Source organism: the organism of the source record quoted next, unplaced genomic scaffold (assembly GCF_019419815.1).
Source record: "Pyrus x bretschneideri cultivar Hongxiangsu unplaced genomic scaffold, Pyrus_bretschneideri_v1 Contig58, whole genome shotgun sequence".
NCBI classification, from domain to species: Eukaryota; Viridiplantae; Streptophyta; class Magnoliopsida; order Rosales; family Rosaceae; genus Pyrus; species Pyrus x bretschneideri.
In genome coordinates, this window is record NW_025999796.1 from 571,780 (window position 1) to 592,435 (window position 20,656).

At 37.7% G+C, this 20,656-nt stretch overlaps 2 protein-coding genes and 1 pseudogene across 2 annotated transcripts; 1 reads left to right on the forward strand and 2 right to left on the reverse strand.

Annotated features, from left to right (window-relative positions):
• The first annotated feature begins 5,167 nt into the window (after positions 1-5,167).
• LOC103963685 (putative pentatricopeptide repeat-containing protein At3g11460, mitochondrial) lies at positions 5,168-6,638 on the forward strand. The gene is made up of 2 exons (XM_048571269.1): positions 5,168-6,197; positions 6,313-6,638. Exon 1 carries the CDS (start codon positions 5,168-5,170, stop codon positions 6,116-6,118), a length of 951 nt encoding a protein of 316 aa, XP_048427226.1. The 3' UTR covers positions 6,119-6,197; positions 6,313-6,638.
• Positions 6,639-6,786: 148 nt separating this feature from the next.
• Positions 6,787-8,558, reverse strand: LOC103963686 (pentatricopeptide repeat-containing protein At1g05750, chloroplastic). The gene has a single exon (XM_009376521.3). It carries the CDS (start codon positions 8,405-8,407, stop codon positions 6,842-6,844), a length of 1,566 nt encoding a protein of 521 aa, XP_009374796.1. The 5' UTR covers positions 8,408-8,558; the 3' UTR covers positions 6,787-6,841.
• A 2,697-nt stretch (positions 8,559-11,255) lies between these two features.
• Positions 11,256-14,735, reverse strand: LOC103963692 (annotated as a pseudogene).
• Positions 14,736-20,656: the final 5,921 nt, after the last annotated feature.

The following is a 20,656-nucleotide window of genomic DNA, read 5'->3' on the forward strand; positions in this document are numbered from 1 at the left end:
GGAATATCGTGGGTTTTTCCGATGAGATTCTGTTGGTTTTAGGGTGTCAAAGTGGTAAGGTTTTGTTCTACTCATTGTAAGCTTCAATTTGGTACCAATTTCATAGAATTTGGTTGAGAAATGAAGAAGATATGAAGTTTTGAAAAATTTTCCAGTTTCCAACAACGCAGACGGCGGCCGGCGAAACTCACCGGAGAAGACAAGGGAATATTCCGTTAAGTTAATGGAATATTCTTAACGGCGTCAGGTTAGTTTTAACGGAATATGCTTGCTTTTGGACAGAATATTCCCTATCACCGTTAGAGATTTCGTCCGTGTGCCAGGCACGTGCCTGCGCGTGGCCGGCGCATCTTGTTGTGCCTTGGCCAGCGCGTGAGGGCACGTATGACATCAGAAAATTATTTTAAAAATATGGGGTTGTTCGTGAGGTTAAGTAGATCACGTTGGTGTATTCATACACCCCATTTGAGCATTGTATGAGAAGTTATTACCTAGTTTTGGTTATGTGCTTTAAATTGACATTTTTATAGTTGTTTCGCATATAGGTGGACGAGCGCAGTCACTCAAGGCAAGGGGGTTACGACCCTTCCACATACCAATGAGTGGGCTTTTGGTTTTCTGTATATACCTATATACTTGTGGTTTTTCCCAGAAAATGATATGTAATGTTTATATGTTTTAAATGCCATGCATAGTCTTTGCCTATTTTAATTATGCATTAGTAGTTGCATATATTTATGATTGGTGCTGCGGATGCACAGGTAAGTGCCAGGTAAGTTATGGTCTAAGATTGTGAATTAGTGGTTATGTAAGATGCATAGAGAGCTCATAACCTGCACCTCCGGTGTTAGTGCTCCCGCCCAGAGTAGGGCACAGTCTTTCACGTGATGTTCACCTCCCGCACCACACGCTCATCTTGGATCCAAGTTAGGTGCACAGTCCTGTCGTACAGACCACTTTAGGTGGTTCCGACTCGTAGGTGACCCGCGATTATTCGCCCAGTCTTCACGTGATCGTAGCACTTGAGCGTATTTATTTACACCCAGTCCTGTCGTACATACCACTTTAGGTGGTTCCGACTTGTGTGCAGGTATAGTTAGTGAGTTGGGGATTTGAGCTCTAGATTCAGCCGTACAGGTCATGTTAGGTGTCTCCATCTGACATGTTACTTGTATTGATTGACATTACTTGGGTTACTTACATTTTATGTGGAGGCATTCGGCATGACATATTTCTGAGCATGTTTTCGATATATGTGTATATTCTATTTTCTAGGAAACTATACAGGTTTTACGGCAAGGGGTTAAAACTTTTGATAATGAAATGATTTTGAAAAACTTTATTTTTGCCCACTTCTAGTTTGGGTTGCTCTTTGGTGGCTTACGAGGAATCCACAGCATATCTGACAAATTATCACCAGTGTAGGACCACTTCTGGGTGTGTTTAATTAGCGTTGTTCCTCTGGACTGCACTAGGCTTTCTATGCTCTGAATATTGTTTTTCACCCTCACACTTGCACTTGTATGTTAACTACTCTGTTTTGTAGTTTGGTTTTTATTTATTCGTACTTTTATTATTATCTTTTGCTTCTGCACTGTGCACATGGCTACGTCATCCTCACGTGATGGTCAGCACGCCTTGACTTCGGTCGGGGTGTGTCAAGTTGAACTTAGTGGGAATTGACAAAAGTACTAACCAGAACCAGTGACTTGACAGACACCGAATTTATTACACTTGTGACATTTGATTTTCCCCTTTAACCAAGAAACACCAAGGTGTGCCTTATCACAGGTTTTATTGAGTGGTTATGTGCCTTCTACACTATTGTTTCTCACATGCAAGCTTGGGTTTCCTTCCCATCTCTTAATTTTCCCTTTTTCCATTTTTTACTGTGTTGCTTGAAATTGTTGTATTGACCAATTGAACTCCCATATCTAGGAATAACACTAAGAGACTTAAAAGCCCTCTTTGTGGCTGCATTAACATGTCTCTCTAACCTTGGCTCAAAGGCTTTCAAAGAAGCCATATTTCTTGTGCATCCAGTGTGCCAGTGTCCTTAGTTTCCTCTATAATATTCATTATAGAATCATAGGGTCTTGTCAAACTGATTAATAATTTATGTACAAGTTTCTACTTAGGTAGTTCTTTCCCCAAGGGTTTCCATTTGGTTCACAACATCAAACAACCTAGTAAAATAATCTTTAAGATGTTCAACCTCTCTCATGCGTGTATACTCAAAATCATGTCTAAGAGATTGAAGTTTTACTTTGGTTACCTTCTTGTCACCTCTATATTTTATTTATAGGATCTCCCATACAGCTTTGGATGTTTATTCATTTGATATTCTGGGAAAGATGGCATCTGAAACTGCCCCTTATATTTTCCCAGTGCCTTAGCATCTATCTCTCATCACATTGTCCCTCAATATTGTTTTCCGAATCATAAAGGGCTCCTCATGATCCTTGGACTCATCATCTAAATCTGGAATTTCATACTCTTCTCAAACCAATTTTCAAAGATCTTGTGACTTGAAAATGGTGGTCATCCTAATCTTCTAGAAATCATAGTTCTCGTTATTGAAATTGGGAGCTCTAAGCTCACTGCTACTTGATCCAGACATCTCTCAGTTTTTAAACCACTTTATGGGGTTTCAAATGTTTGAAATCTTGCCAAAAAGATAGCTTCCACAATACCCTGTTGATTTAATCGAACCTAGGCTCTAAGGCCATGTTAATATTTTGTATTTTGGGTGTTCGAATAAAAAGGAATTTCAGTATTAGTTAGAACTCAGAGAAGAGAGAATGAGAATGTAAGAGGGTGACAACTGCTAAACATTGTAGCTTGGAATCATATATATATCATAGTAGTAGGGTTTTGGTCCAATTATAGTCATCAATCTTATCTCTATTGAGAAAGAAGACAAAGAACTCTACCAAACATTGTACCATTCTAACCTTAACCATACAACCCAGTTTTAATCTCAACCCTCCATTTGTTTTTTAGGACTTGGCTTGAGAACTAGCCGTTGGCTTCTTGTTGTTGTTGTTGCTGGAGACTGTTTGGCTTCCAACAATCAAACATAAAACGAATTATGAATCTTCCAAAATTAATTGTTGCATAAAGAATTTCCATAGACGGAGATTCAATTTCCAAGCTGTGGACATTTCTAGATCCAAGGCCAGATATAGAGGAGATTTGATAGGGTTAACATGGGGTTGTGCAAAGGGCCTTACTTTATTGGCATAGAGTGTTGAAGGAAGCATACAATAGGTGTTTCTTTCATAAAGTACCTCAAATGTTTTTTTTTTTTTTTTTTTTTTCCAACCTAGAATCGTTTTTAACTTTTTTTGTCAGACAATGTCAGAAGTGCTTTTGGTGGTCTAAAACTATTTATACCTATATTAAAAACACTTCCAAACAAACATAAATTATTAGTCTTAGGACCAAGAAAATCTATTAATTTAGTGGAATATTAAATAATTGATAAATTAATCATTTATTTATTAATTTATTGTTTAATTAATAGCTTATTAATTTATTAAGGTATTCTGCATTTTCTCCAATGCTCTTAGCATTTAATGTTACGTAATACAGAAGTGGAATACTATTGCAAGCCAAAACTCTATTTAAACAAAAAATGTCTTAGAGCTCGTTTGGAAGTGCTTTTAAAATGATTGAAAACGCTTTTAGAGAAAATATTTCCGGGTTCCAAAAGCACTTAAAGTGCTTCCTATAAGAAACACATAACTAGTGCTTCTTGCAAGAAGCACTTTAAGTGTTTTTTATTATTATTTTTTTTTTTCAGAATTCACTTGCATTTTTACTAAAGATTGGTTCTAAAAATATTTTCACAAAAAGCACTTTCATTCATTCAGTTCCAATTAGTAATAGGAAATTATTAATTTATATATTACTTGAGGGGATAGGATCAAAGGACAAATATTTTTACACTTCTTTATAGCCCTTAGATTTTATAACATCCAAGGGTTCTTATTTATTCATTAAGTGACTTGGAGACTTATGTGGATTTTAACTAATATTAAAAATAAAAATAAAAACATAAAATCTAGAAGAAAAAAAAAAAGGTTTGTAAATCCACATAAGGATCCAAGTCACTTAATGAATAAATAAGAACCCTTGGATGTTATAAAATCTAAATGCTACAAAGAAGTGTAAAAATGTTTGTAAAAATATTTGTCCCTTGATCCTATCCCTTACTTGAGACTTAAATGAATTTTTTATTAGGTATTAGAGCATCTCCAAAGGTTATGTGAAAACTGCTACGTAAACATACAACGGTAAAAAATGGCGCAAACTCTCTCCGACCGAGCCTTTAGTTTCTTACATGGCACTGAATCAATTGACGGCAAAGTTTTTTGCTGTCAAATTTGACAGCAACTGTAAAGTTTGTTAAATGATTTTTTAATAGATGTGATGCAATATATAATAAATGTTATTGTACATCAAGTATTTGATTTGTTGTCTCAGTAATTGAACCCCACAAAGAGATAAAAAGAATTATAGAATGACAATATTATTTAACATATAGGGTGGAGTAAAAAATTGTACAAAATGTTAAATTGCCACATAAACCATCAAGTATCATTTTGATGTTTAAAATGTGACATTTCATTTGGAAATGCTCTTATCTTATAAATTTAGCGTATTATTAATTTAGCAGAGAATGAACTTGTGTAGTCGTGAATTAGTAGAGAATGAAATTATGACACGTTTGTGCCTACGAAGATCGGTTAAGTTTGTAAGGATCGTTATTTTCGCTTAGACCAAGGTCTAGGTTCAAGTAAGTCTGCCATACCCTTGCTAAACTTTTTTTTTTTTTTTTTTAACGAACAATAGTGTTTACATTAAGGGGGAGATGGTGGGCTTAAACTCACAATGCGTTAGTAATAATGTAATTCAAATTTTCATTTGACAAGAATCAAACCTAAAACATCACTTATAAATAAACAGGAGTACCACTAATTGTAAAACTAGGTGGCCTTCCTAAATTTTTTTGTTACCTAAAAAATTATTCCACCCTGTGATTTTTTTGCAAAGCACGTTTTTGTAACGTAATGATTTGTTTGAATGGAACGGTCGAAGTTGATATCGCGTTAGGGTTTCACAATTGTGCTTTCAGGAACAATTGCTCCCTATACAGGCAGCAATGGCTGTTCCTCCACCTCGCGGCCTCATACCATTCTACGCCACTCTACTCGACGGCTGCAGTTCGTCCAAGAACCTCCGAACCCTCACGCAGCTCCATGCTAAAACCATAAAACTCGGCATTTCCCGCCACGACTTCATTCGAACGAAGCTCCTCTGCTCCTACGCCGCCTCCTCCCAACTGAAGCAATCCAACCTTCTCTTCTCCTTCTGCACTAGCCGACCAACCTTCATATTCAACACCCTCATCAGAGCCCACTCTTCCCAAGGCCTCTTCTCTCAGTCTCTGTCCATTTTTCTCCGAATGCTCGCCGCCAATAAACCCTTCGACCGCCATACCTTGCCTGCGGTTCTCAAATCTTGTGCCGGGTTATCGGTGTTGAGGCTCGGCAAACAAGTTCATGGAGCTGTTTTGGTCAATGGGTTTGGCTTTGACTTGGCGAATTCGAATGCGTTGATTAGTATGTATGCCAAGTGTGGTGATTTGGCGGGTGCCCATAAAGTGTTTGACGGAATGCTAATGAGGAATGAGATTTCTTGGTCGGCAATTATGGCGGGTTATGCGATGCATGGAGTGTTTGATGAGGTGTTTGAGTTGTTTGATAGGATGGTGGAGGCAGGAGAGAGGCCGGACGGGGTGACTTTCACTACGGTGTTGACAGCGTGTAGTCATGGAGGGCTGACGGAGAAGGGAAAGGAGTATTTTGAAATGATGAAGCAGAGGTTCGGGGTGATGCCTGGGTTGGAGCATTATACCTGTATGGTGGATTTGTTGGGTAGGGTGGGACGGGTGGATGAAGCAAAGGAATTGGTTTTGGGGATGGCGGTGGAGCCGGATGAGGCATTATGGGGTGCATTGTTGGGGGCTTGTAGGATTCACAGGAAGGTAGAGGTGGCTGAGAGAGTGGAAGAGATGCTTTACGGAAGGCGACCTAATGTAGCATCTATTTGAGGCATTTAACAATGAAGTACTTGCAAAACTACACCAGTTCTTTGCTCATGATGCTTTTGGGGAAAAATTCCCTTCTCAGGTTGCCTTCGGGATTGAAATTTGTTCATAAAGCCTATATATACTTCTTAATCTGAAGGTTGCCTTCTAGTTACTGAGAGTTCTACATGTGGCTTCCGAATTTGTGGTGGGAACAGATGGAACAGACTATACACGGACTGGAATGCTTTCTCTTCCATTGCTATGGAACTTGACTTTGTGGGAGAACATATTTTGATGGCAATGGATATAACTGTTAGAGGCTGTAAAGAACCCAAGGAAGAAAGAACCTTCATTCATCACTTTTCGGGTCGATGAAGTTCTCTGTTGTTGGTTTGGTGTTTCTTCTCCTCATTTCACCGATGCTAATATCATAAAGTTTTTTTTTTTAACTTGTTTGTACTGGTTTTTTTTAGTACCATGTCATAGTTTTAGTTCACATCTCACAAACGAATTATATAGCGAAATAATTTCCGCACACCCATTTTCTCGTTTTGCACATTTTTTTTGTTTTTTCCCCCTTGTGTTAGATTGAATAAACATAGGGGATTTTTTTTTTTTGGGGGGGGGGTGGGGTGGGAGGGTGTACGAAATCACTTCTTGAATTATATTGATAAGACTGATTTCGGAGCTTCACAAGCAGTCGCAGAAATATATTGTATTCTTGAATAATCTACAACTACAGTGTCAATCAAACTTGTACGGTTCTCTCACAATGTTTTCTGGAACATACCCACATAATATGAGCTCAAAGGAGAGAAGCTCTAGGGTTGAATATATACAGTCTGTGTCAACATGGGATTTATCACCGGCCACGAATTCATGAATGTTACAGTCAACCTCAACGGAACTACATCCCGGTGTCTTCTGTACTCCGAGGTCTTTCATCTTCTTCCTAACCTTGTTTGCACCATCCCACCGTCCAGCAGCTGCATATATATTGGCTAGGAGCACATAGTTGGAATCAACACCAGGATCAACCTCAGAGAGGTACTTCATCAATCTTTCAGCTAAACTGATGTTCCCAATGGTTCTACAAGCGGCCAACAAAGAACCCAACACAACTTCATTTGGTTTCATCGGCATGTTTTCTATTACACCCAAGGCATCTTCCAACCTCCCTGCACGGCTATAGAGATCGACTATGCATCCATAATGCTCGATTCTGGGTGTTATTCTGTGAACTCCCTTCATGTTATCAAAGTAATGGAGCCCCTCATCGACTAAACCAGCATGGCTGCAGGCGGTGAGTGCTCCAGTGAAGCTGACCCCGTCTGGCTTGAGCCCTTTCTTCTGCATCAGGTTGAAGAACTCAAGAGCTTCCTCTGCGTGCCCATTAACTGCAAATCCCACAATCATCGAGTTCCATGACACCAATGTCCTTTCCGGCATGTTCTCGAATACTTGACGAGCAAAACCAATACAACCACATCGAGAATACATATCAACCAACGAGTTACTTATCCTAACATTGTCTTTAAAGTCTCGCTTCATAACAAAACAGTTTAGCCACAAACCTAGACCAAGCGTTCCCAGATCTGCACACGCAGCGATTACAGCAATTATGGTCACATAGTCTGGTTCAACTCCCGCGAGCTGCATCTCTCTAAACCACTCCAACGCTTGCTCGAACTGACCTTTCTTGACAAACCCACCAATCAACACGGTCCAAGAAACCGCATCTCTCTTAGGCATTTTTTCAAACAGCTCAACCGCATCCCTAACCTTCCCATTTTTCATATACCCATCAATCATAGTATTCCAAGACATTGAATTCTTCACATCCAGCCCATCAAAAACCAACCTAGCAAAATCCACACCGCCACACTTGGCATACATATCAATCACCGCCGTGCCCACCATCACATTATTTGTATCCAATCCGAGCTTCCGGGCATAAGCATGAAGCGAAGGCCCGAACAGAACGCCCTTGGCCGGAAAATGGGCGCAGCCAGAGAGAAGTGTAACAAATGTGACGTGGTTGGGTTCGACGCCAGCTCGTCTCATTTGGATGAAGTGAGCAAGAGCTTCAGCTAAATGACCATTCCGGCAGCGGTGGGATATTGATGAGGTCCATGAAACAGTGGGGTCTATGGGGGTTTTGGTCCTTTCAAGCGAGACGGAGTGCTTCCGGTACTGGTTCGGATTAGGAGAGGTGGACTGGGAAGGGTTTGGAAGTGGGAGAAACGGCGGTGGTTGTTTGGGAAGTTGAGGGAGTTGGATTGGGGTTGCTGTGTACGCGGGAAGACTCATTGTTTAAAATACCGCTATTCTAAAGAGCCTCACTCTAATAAACATAACACGAATAAACATAAAAACTTATATAGTTAGGTCTGTAAAGTGGGTTTACACAATACTAATACGTTAGTTAACGGGGTTGGCTAATGTTCATTCGCAAAATACGATACACTTGTTATATATCTTTTTTTTCTGAAAAATCATTTAGCATAATAACTTGGTCATTTTTATGTAATGTGTTTCACATAATTAGGTTTCATGATATTATAAGGTGCTTGCTTTATGTTCAACTTGTCAACTTGATATTATTTGAAATGTCTCATGTCGTGGTCATTCTTGTCAGAAATATAGAGAAATTAGTGTATGGTTGAAACACGATTCTACACGTAAAATTTACAAATTAATTTGAGTTAATGTATTTAGGCGTGAAAAGTTAACAGGTATGTTGTCTTGAGAATAATGTTACATCACAAAAAAAGGGGTGTGTTATCCACACACCCCTTTTTACTTCTCACACACCCTTATTAATTTATGTTCGTTGATCTTCTTCAATTCATCCAATCTGACGGCCGGAAACTTAAAAGGAGAAGTAAAAAAGGGTGTGTGGATATCACACCCCCAAAAAAATGATACGATACAAAATGTTAAAACACTATATGTAGCCGGCACATTGTTAGTACTTAAAAACTTGGGGAAGTTTTTGGAAAGGTAATGGGTAAGTCTTCAAGCGGCTTTATATCCATTAGATTGACAAGTAAGTAAAAATAGTATTTCATCAATTCAATCATGACCGTTTATTTCATGTAATACTGAGTACTCCAGACTATTAAAGAAAAATTAAAAAGTAACACCCTAGTTTACTACTTGCCCCAATTCAAGGTTAACTTTGACATTTTTGCTGATAAAATGAGCACGTGACATACACGTGAGATTAAGTTGGACTTTTTAAAAGTGTAAAACTCGTTGGACTTTTAAAAGTGTAAAACTCTCCCGTATGCACTTCATTTTTTTTCTTTGGAGAATTATACAACGAAATAGACAAATTGTTAAGAAATATTGGTTGTTGACCCTAACTATTGAAAATATTAAGTCCATAAGTTGTGATAACCATACAACTATGACAGAGAAATTTATGAATAATAGCATTAATTAGCAAAACACTCAAGAGGCATTTTATGTCAATCCTCTCCTTCTCAAAGTGAATAGGTTTTATGAAGTATAAAATATTCTGAATTTTTTATCCTTTAAATCTTAATTTTAATATTTTTAATTAAAACTACAACGAGTAAAAAAATTCAGAATACCTGATGCTCCTGACCACTGTAGAAAATCTTCCCCTCAAATTATGTTTGTTTAAATAAAATCAGCAGGTTCTTGTCATTTGGGAATGCCCCCCGTGGGGGGGGGGGGGGGGGGGGGGGGGGGGGGGGGGCAGGGGCGGGTGTCCCAGCAGCAAACATGCAACTACACGCAGAAGCAACAAATACATAAAAAATAGCATTCTGGGAATTAAAGTCGAGTGGACCAACTTCACAACTGCCAATTTTTGTGCTGCAAAGCCACCTATGCAATGCTCACTTTCTAAACTTTATTTTAAAAAGAATTGCCACTTAGTATTACTATTTAGTGATTTTTTTTTTATAAATGAGAAGTTTTAGGTTCGATTCTTATAAAAAATAATTATGGTCAATTCTCACTAATTTTTTTTTTTAAAAGTACTTATGGTTAGAAGTAATTTCAGGAAAAGAAATTCTATTAACATCACATTGAAATTTTTAATAAATATACAAGTGCTTCCTAAAAAACAGCTTGACGTGTTTTTTTTGAAATAAACAGACAACATGTGTTTCTTCCCAGAAAATTGAAGAGTTCAGTTAGTCTTAAAGGGTGAGTCAAGTCCGTACATAATAGGTTGACACTGGTATTAACTAGTAGGGTTAGTGTTCACTTAAAACACACGTTTTTATACCACAACTATACATTATCTTTATTATAAATCTTTTATTTTTCTAAAAACATTTGTCGTTTTGTAGCTCAGTCAGCATTGTATTCAAGATCCGAACTGTTTATTTTGTAAATCTTTCATCATAAATAATCATTACAAAAAGTTGTTCAAATCCGACACATCAAAATCTACAAATGGCAGGGTTATGTGTTTGGATATGATAAGTTAATGAATCGGCTTTGAGTTTAGAGTAACTTCACGCGACGCCGACACGACACGAACACAATAAAACACAACATTCTACTTCAAATCCAGAACTCATGTAGTATGTACCCAAAGAGCAAAATAGAGATTGCAGCCTAAGCAGAACCAGTGAAGCGAAAAATTACAAATAACAAGTCTGTTTGCATTAGTTCAGGTCTTTGACTGCTTCAGCCTTCAATCACTAAAACTAATTGATTTTGGTCCATGCTTAAAATTGCATCTATTGACTGGTTTGAAATTACGTGGTAAAAATATGATCTCCGACGCATGTAAATTTCACAATCAACTTTTCTGGAAAATTGTTGCAACAGGAAGGGAGCTCCCGGGGGAGCGTTGATATCGCAGAAGTGTCTAGTAATTTCTTGATTTCGAAACAATTATCAAGAGTAATATGTGCATTAATATGATAGTGAATGCAATTGATTCTTTTCAAACTAACATGCATATAAAGTAAACTTACATAATTCATTAAAATACGAACAAACGTCCTCTATCTACGTTGATGATATGGACCGGACAATTCTCACACTCCCGATGCAAGCACCTCTGAGTACTAGAATGGACACTAACAAAAAGGAAGAACTTAATATGACATCCTACATAGAGATTATACTGCTGCAAGAGCCAATAGATTCTGTGGACTTACCAATTTACTCATCGCCCATCCGCGGAAGTGAAGGACTATGCAAATCTGTTAGGCCTTGCAGGAACCTCAAGGCTATTATAGTTGACTCCTTGGCTTTTTGATTCTTTCCAAACCTTTAACATCTGAGGTAGAGGTTGGTTGTAAACAATCCCTGAGAAACAATTGGATTCGTCTTCAACTCGTTTCCAATTTTCGACAAGTAGGGACTATGGCTTTTTGATTCACTGCATGTCCCATTTTAGGCCGATGGCTTGGTTCCCTCGCTGTGCAATGACCAGCTAGTTCAGCTATTGTCGAAACCACTCGGCCAAGTACCTGCTTTCCTCTGGCCAGTTCTCATCAAGCGCCATCCATCCAGTTAAAAGTTCCATTAACACCACTCCAAAGCTGAACACATATGCTTTTGTTGTGATTTTCCCCATCACTGAAATCAATTATCATGATTTAGTAAGACAAGTTATGTAGATTAGATGTAAAAGTACATAACGATTTGAAAACTAAAATATTCAATCATCTGCAGGATATCACATAGAGTCCCTCCATTTCAAGGAAACTACCGACATTTTTAGCTAAAGTAAGATGCAGTCACCAAGTCGCAACCCTATGGAAAAAATCGACGGCCAATAGAACTAGTTATCTTCACTTTGTTTGAATTACAAAATAAATGTTTAGTTTAATCAGCATATTGCTTTCTGATCTCTGAGTGAACATACTTTGGTAAACCAAAGGAGATAGTACGAGAATTTGATTTGCAGGTCATTTTATCACCTTGGGCTTATTCAAAAGTGATTTATCTCTCTTCGAGGTGAAAAAATAAAAGGAATTTTGAATTTACAGCAGTTGTAGACATGTGTTACAAGTACAAGACAACATCAATTTATAATCATAACATGTATATGATTTTACAGCAGTTGTACAATGAACTTGTATAATTCGATTTCAGAACCAAATTTGATAGGGGATTTAAAAGAAATCTTGGCGGCATATTCAGGTGCAAGGTATCCAAATGTCCCTGCAAGCTTAGTTGCAACAGGCTTCTCCCCATCTGGAGTAAGTTTCACCAACCCAAAAACTGAAAGTTTTGCATGAAAGTCATCACCCAGAAAAATATTGGAAGATTTGAGATCTCGGTGTATGAAGGTTTGGTGGGCTAAATTATGTAGGTATTCCATCACTCTTGCAACATCCAACAGAATTATGAGTCTCCTTGTCCAAGATAATGGCGTCAGATTGAAGCTCTTCCAATGGAAAAGATGCCTGCTAAGAGCGCCTTGAGACATATACTCATAGGCAAGAAGCCTTTCATTTCCTTCGACGGAGTAACCCAAAAAAGAAACCAGATGTTGATGACGAACCTTGGAAAGAACATCAATTTCTGACTGAAATTCATCCAATGCTTTATTACTGATTACCCCACCTTCCATTCTTTTAACTGCTATTTTTGTCCCATCGTCTAGTTCACCCTTGTAAACAGTTCCAAATCCGCCACAGTCTAGCTCATTTTCGGGTCCAAAACCTTTAGTCACCTGTCGAAGAACAAGGTTCCCAGCCTCAATCGTATGAGAGTTATCTGTTCCACTGCTGAAGTTACTGACAGTAGTCCAAGTTTTAGTTGACAAGCTTCCGGTGGTATTATTAGAAACTGAAACCTTATACATATTTTCCGGATCAGATGGGTCTCTAGGTTGAATCACAACTGAAGAAGGAGCCTCCGAGATATTTTTTTTCCTTTCTATTACAGCAGTAAATAGACAGACAAATCATCAGAAGGGTCGCAACAGAAACAACTACAATTCCAGCCACAATAATAACTGGGTTGGATTTTTTAGAACTTTGCGGTTGAACATCCACTTGGACAGAAGAACCGGATGGATTAGGACTTGAGTGTGCAATTGGAGAAGGTGGACTATGGGATAGTGGTGTTTTTCCACCACCATATGATGGGGTATCTGATGGACTGTTTGACGGAGGTTGTGACTTGTTAAGCGGAGGCGGGCTTCTAATAATGGAGGAGGGGCAACAGTTTGATTAGCAACTAAAAGAGGATTTCCCTCGGTGATGACCTTCACACTGTCACGAAATTTTGGAAAAGGAGGCTCGATTATCCAATAAACTCAAGGATTTCAATTTAGTAAAGTTAGTAGGAACTTTACCACTAATATTGTTTCCTGGAAGCCTTACATCAATTAAAGAATCTAACTTTGCAAGTGAAGGACTCAAATTAGCAATTAGCTTGCGTCTAGGCAAATTGACGACGGAAACCTTAGTCTATGGATTGCAACTCAATCCCAACCACGACCCCTCACATGGATTATTATCAGACCACTTGGATGCAAGACTAAAGGGATAATTCAAAGCACTGAGGAAATCCAAAAGTGCAGTAACTTCTGGGGCACATTGTAGCTCAGGATCAGTTTGACAAAATGGATTAGAGTTATAAGAAATATTACCAAACTTAAACTTCGGTATTGCACCCATTAGTCGGTTATTTCCCAGGTCCACTTTGTCAAGCTTTATGTCTGCCAGTGACTGCGGAATCAGACCAACAAGTTGGTTGCCATTAAGGCTGAGTTCCCTGAGAGAAGAAAGATCATCAATGTTTGCCAGAATTGTTCAGGTGAACTGGTTTCCATGCAGCCAAACCTGTGTTAACGACGACATTGATGCAATTACATCAATAGGACCAATCAGTCTACCATCTTGATTATTCAACCACAACGTCTGCACCAAAAACTCTGCAAAACTAGCCGGAATCACACTTGTTCATCTATTAAACAAGAGTTGCAGGACAGTGAGGGACGGCAATGTGCCTAAAAACTCCGGCAACGGTCCTGCCAAATTACATTCAATCAAGGACAGATTTTGCAATTGAACAGATTTTGCCAACTCATTAGGCAAAGACCATCCGGTAGACGCATTCAACGGAATGTGATCCAAAGCCATAACCCTTAGACTGATAAGACATTCAAGGAAATCTAAAAGGATTGTATCGAAATCATTGTTATCCAAGTAAGCAAATTCGAGTTCTAATAAGCCACTAAAGGTAGGCAATTTCCCATTAAAGTTGTTCCTTTGGAAGCCAAGGTTGTTGAGCTTAGATAGCTGGTTGAAGTTCTAGGGCAAAGGACCTTTTAGTCCCATTTTCTGAACCTTAATCTATGTGACTCTGTCCCCATTGCAGTACACATGAGGCCATGGAGGGCCGCAAGGGTCGTTTCCATTGTCTGGCCTTCCAAAAGCTCTGAATTCTCCAACCCTTTTCTGAAATCATTCAGAATTTTCAGATCACCTGGGAAAGTTGCCACATAAGTCGCAATGGAAACACACAAAATTAGAAAAATGCATATCCTCCTCCTCATCCAGCTTTTCTCCATAACCAATCAGTCACTACAACAACAAAACAACAAAAGCCCAAAAATCCAACTGGAATTTTACAGAATTCTCCAAAACAGACTGTAAAGGCCAAAACCCAGATTCTGAGGTGCCGAGAAAAATTGGAGAAGAATTGGGAGGTATTTTTTTTTGGGGGGAGTGGGGTGGGAATTGGGAAAAAACACCCAGATGAGAATTCAGAGTTGAGAAAAAGAAAAGGCTATTATCCCATACCAGTTGGCTACAGCCACATTTTCGTACAATTAAAGTTAACTGTGATAGAGCTTGGATCAAGAGTCATGACGAGGTCATTTTGGATGGGTGGCACAAAATTTTGCAGGCATTTTTCAGGGGCGGGTTGCGGAGGTGGCTTGTTATATGAGTCTAGCTTAATGGCGGAGACAGAAGTGATATGAGGAACGGTGATGGCTTGTATTGAGAAGGGCTTTGAGGTCGTTCAGGTTGAGTTAGATTCCAAATGTCTCGTGGACATGCTTAATGGGAAAATGCAACCTCATGTTGTCCTCTTTGAAGCAACAATTGAGGTTAGTAAATTTATCTCCGCTCATTGGGCTTGTAACAAGGCAGTATATTTAGTAGTTTCGTTTGTGGTAAGGGAATGGGGCTTTCATAGTTGGAATAGTCTTGAGCTTGAACAGTTGTTTAATACATTTAATTCTGATGTAAACATCTCTATTCGAATTTAATAAATTTCTTACCTTTGGAGAAAAAAAAAAAAAAAATCCCATACCTTTTTTTTTTTAAACTCTATACTTCACACCACAAGCACCATGACTGCCTCTCGCCTTTGATTCTCGGTTTTGGTCAGTAATTTAATTTTCAATTTCCATACTTGAATTGGAGAATTGAATTGAAAGCAATGAACTGATTGTTTTGCCTCATATGAGGGTAGGCCTGGCAATTCTTGACATGACCCGATAATTCGACACGACACGACACGAAATTAACAGGTGTTCGGGTTGACACGATAATGAATCGGGTCGTTATCGGGTAACCCGATGAGCACCTGTTAAGATAACGGGTTGGTTCAGGTATACACGTGGGTAACACGATACACAATAAGCAGAATATTAATTTAATAATTTTATAACCCTACAAAATACTATAATAATTATATATATTAATTTAACAATTTTATACCCCCAAAAACTATAATAAATATATATATTAAATTAACTATAATAATTCTAATAATTATATATACTATAATAATTATACCCCCAAAATATTAACTATAATTATATATATTAAATTTTAAATTAAATTTTATACCCCTAAAAACTATAATAATTAATATGCATCATGCTGCCCTTTGAAGAAAAAGGGAGAGAAAAAAGAAAATTATAAGAAAAGCTGAAAAGAAACAAAAAACAAAGGGAAAGATGGGACCTAGTGGTATTTTCAATTTTGCTTGCTACTCGTAGCATGGGTTTTTCCACCATGGTCTCTCAAGTGTGCACTTGTTATTGTTAGGATAAGATCCGACAGTTGTGTTCCTGACACGTGTACGTCATTTACCTCTCTCTCTCTCCTTTTTTTCTTGAGAAATTTTTCATTGTAATAAGAACACAAATAGTACACCATGTGTTTTAATAGAAGTGGTGAAATTTTTTATTTTTTTAAGTTATTAACTTTTTATCACACATATCCCACTATTTTTATAATGACACGTGATGAACTACTCCGTGTACCGGTCAATTATACATACAAAATAAATAGATTTAAATCTACTTAATAAATATATATATACACACACACCATTGAACTTGATGGGGTATGCATTCTACGAAACTAGTTTCAATGATCTAACCGTCAAACATGTTTGTATATACTTCGAGATCGCATACGCCAAAATTGCAAAAAACAAACATTCTGAGATCAAGTAACGGGAGAAAACTTTTTCGACGGTTATCAACAAAAAATAACGATTTAACGGTTATTTGAACTCCGATTTTGATAATTTTTTACAGGTATACTCCTTGACCCTATGTGAATATAATGAATGAACTCGATCTTCAATTTAAAATATTTACACTAGTGGATACTACAAAATCTTATGTTATACTTAATGAAAGTATGAATAAACTCTTAGTGTTAGTTAATCTATCGTTTTGATGGGATACACATTTTACGAAATTAATTTCAATGATTCAACCATCAAACATGTTTGTATATACTTCGAGATCGAATACGCCAAAAATTGCAAAAAACAAACATTCAAAAATCAAGTAACGGGAGAAAAGTTTTCGACGATTATCATTGAAAAATCATGATTTAACGGTTATTTTAACTCCGATTTTGATGATTTTTTACAACCATACTCCTTGACCCTATGTGAATACAATGAATGAACTCGATCTTCAATTTAAAATATTTACACTAGTGAATACTATAAAATCTTATGTTATACTTAATAAAAGTATGAATACTCTTAAGTGTTAGTGAATCTATCGTTTTAATGGGATACGCATCCTAAGAAATTAATTTCAACGATCTAACCGTCAAAATTGTTTGTATATGCTTTGAGATCGCATACACTAAAAATCACAAAAAACAAACATTCAGAGGTCAAGTAAAGGGACAAAACTTTTCGACGGTTATCAATGAAAAATCACGATTTAACGGTTATTTTAACTTCGATTTTGATGATTTTTTATGGCTACACTCCTTGACCCTGTATGAATACAGTGAATGAACTCGATCTTCAATTAAAATATTTACACTAGTGGGTACTGCAAAATCTTATCTTATACTTAATGAAAGTATGAATAAATTCTAAAGTGTTAGTAAATCTATTGTTTTGATGAGATACACATTCTACGAAACTAGTTTCAACGATCCAACCATCAAACATGTTTGTATATACTTCAAGATCGCATACGCCAAAAATTACAAAAAACAAACATTCAGAGATCAAGTAATGAGACAAAACTTTTCGACGGTTATCAACGAAAAATCACGAATTAACGATTATTTTAACTCTAATTTTGATGATTTTTTACAGCTACACTCCTTGACCCTATATGAATACAATGAATGAATTTGATCTTCAATTTAAAATATTTACCCTTGTGGATACCACAAAATATTATGTTATACTTAATGAAAGTATAAATAAACTCTAAGTGTTAGTGAATCTATCATTTTGATGGGATACGCATTCTACGAAAATAATTTCAACGATCCAACAATTTAACTTGTTTGTATATGCTTCAAGATCGCATACACCAAAAATCGTAAAAAACAAACATTCAGAGATCAAGTAACAAGACAAAACTTTTCAACGGTTATCAACAAAAAATCACGATTTAACGGTTATTTTAACACCGATTTTGATGATTTTTTACAAGTTCACTCCTTAACCCTATATGAATACAATGAATGACTTCAATCTTCAATTTAAAATATTTACACTAGTGGATACTACAAAATCTTATGTCATGATGATTGATGAAAATTAAGGATTTTGTAAAAAGAATAATATGCAAGCTTTGAGTTCTATTGGCAAGGTTTAAACTTATGAGAAAGGCTTCACAACCTTGAAAACAAAAACTCTTTCATTTTGCATATCCTTGCACATTTAATATTTTGTAATAGACTAGTAGTGTATTGATGTTTGTTTATTTGGCTCTTATTTTCAAGTGTAGATGTAGTACTTAAACGACAAATGTATTTTGATTTTTTGAAGTAATATTTATGTGGCAATGTGTGGTATGTGAAAATTTAAGGTAAAAAAAATACATTTTTCTTAACAGGTCATAGCGGGTCATAACGGGTCAGGTCACTTTACCCGTTGGATAGAGTGACCCAACCTATTAAGGACCTGTTAAGATAACGGGTGTGGCACGACACGACCCTTTAAGATAACAGGTATTACACGAAAACGACACGAACACGACAGACACGACCTGTTTGCCAGGCCTATATGAGGGTGGCAAGCGAGGCTGACAATGACAAATCATCATCCAAGTGTTGGTTGTCCGCAATGACTGAAAAAGAGAAAGATCTCCTTTTTAATTGATGTATATTAATTAATAATTTTATTAAAAGAGAAATTTAATATTGGTCACTTAATTTGATTTAACTTAAAGTTCAATAGCGTACTTAAAAAATTGTAATATTTGTTTATGAATTTGTTACATTGCAGAGCAATCACATAATTGACACACCCCGACCAAGATCAGGGTGTGCTGGCCGTCACGTGGAAGTGACGTAGCCATGTGCACAGTGCGGAAGCTAATAAAGTAATAATATAAAAGTATGAATAAATAAAAACTAGCATACAGACGATAAAAGTAATGAGTGCTAGCGTAAGTGAGACGCTAAGTTCAGAGCAATAAGTCTACAGCAGTCCAAAATAAAAATGATACGACAATAGTACACCCGAAGGTGACCCTACACTGGTGAGTATCTGTCAGAAATGCCGGGACACCCTCTGGGAAAACCACCGAACCTGCTAGACCACTAGAACCTGGAGGGGCGCAAAACAAAAGCGTGAGTGGGCAAAAACAAAGCTCTTTGAAAACCAGTTAGTAAAATACATTCTAACCCCTCGCCGTAAAACCTGTATACTTCCCAGAAAATAAACATGTGTACGTATACAATAAATAAGCCAATCATGCTCAAGGATATGCCATACCAAAATCTCGTGGTGAAATGCAAGTGCTCAGGTATAAACCGTATCAATAACATATCACTGGCAACCGGAGTCACCTAAAGCGACCTGTGCGGCTGAATCTAGAGCTCAATTCTCAATCTCAATAACTAAACCTGCCCACCAGTCGGAACCACCTATAGTGGTCTGTACGACAGGCCTGGGTGTAATGCATATAAACGCTTTAGTGCTACGATCACGTGAAGGTTGTGCGAATAATCGCGGGTCACCTACGAGTCGGAACCACCTAAAGTGGTCTGTACGACAAGACTGTGCACCTAACTTGGATCCAAGCTGAGCGTGTGGTGCGGGAGGTGAACAACACGTGAAAGACTGTGCCCTACTCTGGGCGGGAGCACTAACACCGGGGGTGCAGGTTATGAGCTCTCTAATCATCTCTAACCACTATTTAATGCAATTGTTAAATAACGCTTACCTGGCACTTACCTGTGCCTCCACAGCACCATTATATATATATATATATATATATATACATATAATTGAATATATAAATAAACGTATATGCCACTGATCATGCATAACCACCAATAATATAAAAGGAATGACATATAACGAATAAGCATTTATATAAATTTCTGGGAATTATATGTATATAGGTATATACGGAAAACAAAAGCCCACTCACTGGTATGTGGAAGGGTCGTAGCCCCCCTGTCTCGAGTGCGCACGCTCGTCCTCAGGATAGGAATCACCTATATGCGAAATAACTATAAAAATGTTAATTTTAAAGCACATAACCTAACTTTCGTAATAACTTCTCAAACATTGCTCAAAATGGACAATTGAATATACCAACGTGCTCTACACAACCTCAGGATCACAACCATATTTTTAGAAAAATTTTCCACCGCCGCACGCGCCCCCACGCGCCAGCCAAGGCACGGCCACACGCGCCGGCCACGCTGACGGCGTCAACTGACGCCGTTAGGAATATTCCGTCAGTTTTGACAGATTCTGTTAACGGCGTCAGGAATATTCCGTCAGAATTGACGGAATATTCCGTCACCTTCTCCGGTGAGTCTCCGGCGACGTCGCCAGCGCCGGAAACTGGGAAAACCTGCAACTCGAGTTTTCTCGTTCATTTTTCAACCGTTTTTCATGATTCTTGTACCAAATTAAAGCTTAGGACTAGTAGAACACGATCCTACAAGTTTTAAGGCCTAAAACTACTAAATCATACCTGTCCACAAACTCCAAAACCGGCCAACTTCAAACCAGGCGATTCCGACGTCCAATTTCGTCCAACGAAGCACTCCGAGGCTCCTTGGGACCTCACTAATTCATCTACAAGCTTCAAAATCCCAAAAACGAGCTAGGTTATTTTTGCATGAATAATAACTA